At 37.4% G+C, this 7,462-nt stretch overlaps 1 protein-coding gene across 2 annotated transcripts in view; it reads left to right on the top strand.

The window, feature by feature from the left end:
- smchd1 (structural maintenance of chromosomes flexible hinge domain containing 1) overlaps window positions 1-7,462 on the top strand; it is a 129,671-nt gene that overhangs the window by 84,117 nt on the left and 38,092 nt on the right. For both annotated transcript variants that reach the window (XM_043688218.1, XM_043688217.1), the window contains exons 33-35: window positions 889-992; window positions 2,610-2,671; window positions 4,894-4,978. In XM_043688218.1, coding sequence (XP_043544153.1) covers window positions 889-992; window positions 2,610-2,671; window positions 4,894-4,978 — 251 coding nt within the window. The remainder of the gene's footprint in view (window positions 1-888; window positions 993-2,609; window positions 2,672-4,893; window positions 4,979-7,462) is intronic.

Below are 7,462 nucleotides of genomic sequence, written 5' to 3'. Positions count from 1 at the left end.
ATAAAAGAATGAAGCTGTGGCCCTTTTCTGAGAACAGATTGTTCAAGTTTGGAGATGGGAGCTTTGAAGGTTAATGAGAATAAATAGCAAGGCATGAGAACCAAAGAGTTAGTTTTCATTGCCTACAGTTCTTTCATTGTAATTTTATCGGAAATTGACTTCTCAACAAGAACTTTCCAGTGTTGAATCTAAAGTGTTCGATTAATCTTGTATAATCATTGAACTATATAACAGAAATGACTGAAAAACAAATTGTCTGCACATTGCTATGAGGTGTTTTGAGTACATGACTTGCAAAGTAACTAGAAGGTCTTTTCATTAAGTTTTTTTACAACTTATGAAATTGATTTACAGTATTCTATTACTTAATACAAAATGATAAAACTGCTAACCATGTTATGCATGTTCCTTGGATCGGCGCAACATCGAGGGCCCAAGGGCCTGTACTGCGCTGTATTCTTCTATGTTCTATGTTCTAGTATTCTATTACTTAATACAAAATGATAAAACTGCTAACCATGTTATGCATGTTCAAGCTATCTTTTGAATATTCTGACCCAGAAATTTATCAGATGTGATGCAGTAATATAATATGGTTTTGACTGCTGAAGCCAAATGTTCCAGTAAAATATACAGATCTAGCTTTTATGTTGAGTGGAACAGTGAATGTAGTCAGATTAAAAAGAAAAGAGACGTCGGAAAAAAAAAATCCAACAGTCATGATACACAACTAAACTCTATAAACTAAGCAAGTACAAATTACTAATATAGCATATCTTATTGTTGGAATTGAAATCAACCTACTGTGAAATGATCGTTTGCAATAATTTAATCCAGTATGTGAAGAAAATTCTCTAATTAGTGTTCCCGTCTTTATGTCACGTCTAGAATTCGCAGTTAGTGTTGTTTCTGAAGATGGCAGTGCAATGAAGAATATCAAACCAGCAGACCTCACCATGCGAATGTGGAGGGGTCAACGCCCATCATCCAATGTAAGTGAAGTGAATACCTGATGTCAGGTAGAAATAGTTACTGCTGCATTATCATCGGAATTCTTCTAGTATCTACTGCACTCTTTTCAGGACAATACTTTAGCAACTACTTGAATTAGTAGCTCAAAATTCCTGACAGTGCCAAATTGCACGCTTTTCTCCCAGGTGGTTAACTATGCATATATTTCTTGAGAATCTTATTTAGCCAGAGCATTTTTCTAACCACTACAAAGCAACTGGTAACTTACTCACTGTCAAATCATTGCTTATGAAAGTTAAACTTCGAAACTATCGAATCATTGTGTATGAGTATTAAGAAGATGAAATCATGAAAGATTTTCAGATCAGTTTGAGTGAAGAATGCTGAAAGGCTGGTCAGGTAGCACCACCAACCATAACTTAAAATGATGTACAACCTAGTGAAGCTACAGCTGAAGAATAGTTGTATGCCAGGCAGCATCTGATAACCGACTTAAGCAATCCCACAACCAGTGGGTCAACTCTGAAGTGTTATCACATCCAGTCAGGAATAGTGCTTTACAATTAAACAACTCTGCAGGAGGAGGTTGCTCAAAAATCCTCATCCTCAATGGAGTGGCAGCCCAGCACATCAGATGAGGCTGAAAGTTTGCAAATATTTTCAGCCGGAAGTGTTGAGTGGACATCTTTGCTTTCTCCTCAGTTCCCCACTGTCATGAATATCACCTTTTAGTAGGCAGTTGATTTATTCCATGTGATATCAATAAACAATTGAAAGCACTGCATATACTGTACAGGCCATGAACCCTGACTATATTGTGGCAGTAATATTAAAAGTATGCTGAAAAATCAGGTGTGCCGTAGCTAAGCTATTCTACTACAGTTACCACGTTGGCATATATCTGTGAATATGGAAAAAAAATTCACGTGCATGTCCAGTCAAAAAAAATAACGAGATGTCCCTGACTTTACCACCTCAACATGAAGCCTGCTTGAATGGCATTGCACCTTCAATTTTCACACTCTACCACTCATGCATCGTGGTGGCAGTGTGTACTTTTCAAAAGTTGCACTGCAGTCACTCATCAATCTCCCTTGGATAACATCTTCCAGTCCCATGACCTGTACCAGCTAGAAGGATAGGGCAAGCATGTTACACTCACATGCTTCCTGAAAGTTTATTTCCACGTGACATGCCATCCTGATTTGAAATTATATTACCATTCCTTCATTGTCATTGAGTCAAGATCCTGGAACTCCCTTCCTGTCACTGCTGTGGATATTCCTACAAGTCATGAACTGCAACAGTTCAAGGCCTGTTACCCCACCTTAAGGTCAATTTGGGATGGAAAATAAATGATAGCAACCCCAAAGGAATAAAACACTAAGTATTCCAAACCATAAAAAATGAATTCAAAAAAGTATTTCAAGTTTCCAAAGAGTTTTTTGTAAGACCATAGAAATGTCTTTTTAAGCAGAAATTTGCTGTTTATTCAGAACAGAAAAAGTGAAAGCTATGTTTAGTTGCCTTAATGAAATTTTTAATTTATTTTTGTATACTGTGCAAATTTAATTGTGTTAATAAACCTGTTCTTTATTCTAAAAAATGTTCACCAAATTTGCATTTTATTTCTGCAGCCGACAATTCTAAACTGCAATAAAGCACGAGATGGTGACAGAGAAGGATATTTTTATTTCAGGTAATGACAATACCATTCTTTTGTGGTTTAATTGTATATTTAATGTGTTTACACTGATTATAATGTTAGAAAAATCCTCAAGTGTTATGGGTGTTTGTTGGTTGTATGTGCTTGAACTTTTAAAATGTACTCTTTTTCAGTGTCTGGAATCTAAAGCTGATTATTCCATATTTTACCTTAGGAATGTTGTTTGGATTTTCTGACTTTCTGATACTCCAGTTAGGAGTAAGAGTAGACTACTCGTCTCCTCTAGCCTGATCTGTCATGCAATAATATCATGGCTGATTTGATTACTTCACATCTTATCTCCAACCCCAGATCCCATGACCACCCATATTCACTTTCACCCCTTTGCTTTATCAAGAATCTATATAGGTTTGCCTTCAAGATATTCAAATACTCTGCTTCTACTGTTATTTGAGTAGCAGAGTTTCAAAGGCACTTAGAATTTAGTTTGTCTTTCGAGTCTTCTAAATTTCAATGCATGAAAGTCTTGTCTGTCTAAATCTTCCTGATGACAGACCATCCAATTCAGTGCTCCATTTGTTGTCTCACCAATGCCTTGTATAACTGAGAGATGAACTCCTACTTTTGTATTCCACTCACCTTGCAATATATAGTAACATTTTATTAGCTTCATTGCAGTTCTTCCATTCTAATCTTTTGTGATTCATGCAAGAAGACATCCAGCTTCTCTGTACCTGAGCTCTGTAATCTTTCACCACTTAGGTAATAAGCTTCTTTATTCTTCTGCCAAGATGGAATGACAAATTTCACATTTTCCCATACTATACTCTATTTCCTCCATCTTTTCCTACTTAGCCTGACTGTACCCCTCCGCAGTGTCCTCATTTCATCTTCGCAGTTTATTTTTGCCAGCTATCTTTATATCAGCAAATTTGGCGATCATCTCTTTGGTTCCTTTATCCACGTTACTTATATCAATTGTAAATAGGTTTTTAAAATTTGTTCATGGGATGTAAACATCAGCTGTGCCAATGTTAATTGCCTAGAAGACAGTTAAGAGTCAACCACATTGCTATGGGTGTCGAGTTGAATATAGGCTATACTGGTGAAAGATGGCAGATTTCCTTCTGGGCTTTAATGAACCAGATATATATATTTTTTAATTATCTTTTTATTCTAAATTTTAATTAAATTCAGGGTCAGCCATCTGTAATGGTGGGATTCGAACCCATGACCTCAGAATGTTAGCATGTATCTGGATTACTAGTCCAGTGGCATTACCATGATGCCCCTGCCTTGAGATTGAAGCCTCAGCACTGATCCCTATGCACACCTTTCATTACATCCTACCAATCAGTTTGTCATCTGTTTCCTATTAGCTAGCCAATATAATGTCAATATGTTGCACACTACGTAATGAGCTTCCTACCTCAGCTTTTAAGGGCTCTTGTAGTACAGTGATGGTGCCCCTACCTCTTAGACAGAACTACTGGGTTGAAGTTCCACCTATTCCAGAGATACGTCATAACATATTTGAACAGGTTCATAAAAATATTTGCACCATGAGCTATTACTTTACACAACTTTTAAGGCACTTTATTACAGGCCTTGTGGAAATCTAAGTACAGTATATCCACTGGCGCTCTCTTATCCACTACATGTTACTTCCTGAAAGGACTTCAATAAATTAATTAAGGACAGTTTTCCATTTTACAATTTGTTGTTGACTGTACCTGATGATCTTGGACTTTTCCAACTACCTTGCTATACTATAGGGAATTTTGTATAATTAGAGCTAATGCACCAAGTATCTCAGCCTTGTTTTTTAAAAGATTTGAAGATAAAATCCATGAGCACATGAGGACCTATGAACCCCAGTTCAAAGTACCACTTTCTGTGTGGTGATAGTTTGTGATATGGTGGTGTTATTTCAAAACTTGGTTCAAAGTAGAGAGAGACCCATGTACAAGTTTTTAAAATTTTTATTTCTATATTGTGATTAAGAAGGATATAGTTTGTGTCATTTTAGATTGGGTCTATGAATGGTATGGGTTTGTCTGGAAATTTTCTTGTTTATATTTAATTAAGGCTTCTTAAAATTAAATACCCTTGAGGTGAATAGTTGAATGCTTTAGAAAACAAGGCTAGAGGAAGCAAAAAAGTCATTTACAAAAGTTTGCATAATTTCGTAGCCCATTGTAATGTTATTAAATTGTTTATTTTTTTTAATTTTGTAATATATACTTTCATTTCAGGGATAAAATGCTTCCAGAGCGGACAGGAGTACATACCATCCAGTTTGCGTATTCACAGGACAAGACCGTGCTCTGTGGTGAACAGGTGTGATATTGTTCCAGCCAAGTTAGGAAGGGTGGACTGACCTCTTTCTTTATCCCACTCTTTCACTGACCACAACAAAGTTTGAATTTAAAAGATAGGTGATATTGCCAATTATATATAAAATTATGTATAGGTCAGTAACAGAAATAAATGAGTCAGGTTTGTTAACAAATAGCCAGTTAATTGCAAAATAAAATGAACTTGCCCAAGTGGAGGTTATTTTAAAACATGCAAATATGCCCAGCTATCCTCCTTGAAAAACAATATACACTATTACCTTGAGGTAAGGGGGAAGGGGTGTTGGTGGGGTGGTGATAGAAAACTCTGTAGTGTGTTAAAAGTACTTTGCCCCTTCGCAGTTGAATTTCGACAAATTAAGGCATTTCCAGATTTTTTTTTTCCCAAAGCGGGCCTGCAGCCGAAGGCATTTTCTACGCAAGTTGTCACTGAGGTTTCTTCCTTGACCATTTATGATTGATTGAACTCTTTCTGGAGACAGCATTAAGGGTTTAGACTTCTTTAAGAGCCCTCCATTAGTGATGATGTGTTTTAGGTTTTTTTTGCACAAAAAAAAATAGTGAAGAGTTTTCAGAAAGAAATTTGAGGCAAGTTTTTTTCAGACTGGTCAAGACCAGTACTTTGTTTGACCCACAATGTCATGTGACTTCTGACACTTAAGCTTGTTGACGTTATAAAAGCAACTTGTGTCCTTTATAAATACAGCATTTTTGCTATTGTCACCTGTGCCCTTGGCTTTAGAAATTCCTGATATTCACAATCTGAAAGCAGGTCGAACTCTTCGTCAGAACGGAAGATGAGGAAGATGACAGAGAATTCCAAGATTCTGGTTGTGATGAAAGGACAGCGCTCCAAAAGCGCTCCAGACTATAACCTGGTGGTGTGATTTTTTTTAATTAGGATTATCAGATCAGTCATGATCTCATCAGGTGGCAAAACAGACTAAATTTTATGGTCTCATAGTGATCTTAGAGTCCAGAACTCCAGTAAGCAAGGTGGGGTCAGAGGATTAGAGAATTGCAGATGTTTTCCTTTGTTCAAAAAATTGTGTAATGTTATTCTGTCGAATATATAACCAGTCAGTTTAACTTATAAAAACATTAATGCTAAACGCAATTAGTAATTTGGGCAAAGTCAGAAGTTACGTGACACCATGTTACTGTCGAGCAAGTTTATTTGAAATCGCAAGCTCTTGGAGCAATGCTCCTTCGTCACATGAAGTGATTTCAAATAAACTTGTTGGATTATAACCTGGCATCGTGTGACATCTGACTTTGTCCACCCCAGTCCAAAACTGGCACGTCTACGTCATAGTAATTTGAACACATTAGTTAAGGAAAGTCACCATTATTTGTCAATGTAAATTGTGGTTAACTAGCTTTTGTTTTTTTCTTACATATAAGTATGAACTTTTAAAAGACATTTGATAAAATGCAACGTAACAGGTTTGTGAACAACTTTTGAAGCCCAGCTTTTTTAAAAAAATTATATTCATGACCACCAGGCATTACAGTTAATGAAATTGTTTTGAATGATAGTCACTGTTTTTGCAATTTGCTCCCATATCTCTCAAACCTGGTTTGAGAGATAATAACAAGACAATCTGTTTTGTGATGTTGATTGAGTCAATATTGGTCAAGAAATAGGAGCTAACTCTTTGCACCTTTTCAAAATATTGTTATTGGACTTGTGTATTCAAATAAGTACTGAAAATGTGTTGCTGGAAAAGCGCAGCAGGTCAGGCAGCATCCAAGGAGCAGGAGAATCGATGTTTCAGGCATGAACCCTTCTTCAGGAAGCTCTCTTCCAGATTTAACCTATTCAAACAAGTAGGCAGTTAGGTCTTCTGTTTGGCATCTCAATTGAAGGTTGGCACTTTTCCTAGCTCAGCGGTCTGTCAGTCCATCCTTGTATGTCAGTGGACCTTGAACCCAGAACCTTGTGATTCAGAGGCAAGAAGGCTATCAACTGAAAGCCGCTTGACAAAAATAACTTGAAATAGAGACTGTAATATCATGAAAGAGAATTTGGCTGCCTGACAGGAAAAGAAAGTAGTTCTGCGCATTTGTTTCTTTGACTGGGAAATGATATAGACCAAAAGTACAAGAGCAGAGTTAGGTCATTCAGCCCATTGAGTCTGCTCTGCTATTCAATCATGGTTGATATATTCTGCACCTCAATTCTCCTAACTTCTACCCGTAACCGAAAAATGTGTTGCTGGAAAAGCGCAGCAGGTCAGGCAGCATCCAAGGAGCAGGAGAATCAACGTTTCGGGCATAAGCCCTTCAGGAATGAGGAAGGTGTGCCAAGCAGGCTAAGATAAAAGGTAGGGAGGAGGGACTTGGGGGAGGGGCATTGGGAATGCGATAGGTGGAAGGAGGTTAAGGTGAGGGTGATAGGCCGGAGAGGCGGTGGGGGCGGAGAGGTCGGGAAGAAGATTACAGGTCAAGAAGGCGGTGCTGGGTC

This window comes from Chiloscyllium plagiosum, chromosome 4, assembly GCF_004010195.1.
Source record: "Chiloscyllium plagiosum isolate BGI_BamShark_2017 chromosome 4, ASM401019v2, whole genome shotgun sequence".
Taxonomy (NCBI): domain Eukaryota; kingdom Metazoa; phylum Chordata; class Chondrichthyes; order Orectolobiformes; family Hemiscylliidae; genus Chiloscyllium; species Chiloscyllium plagiosum.
Note: the sequence above shows the minus strand (reverse complement) of the source record. Positions and strands in the feature narration are given on the sequence as shown.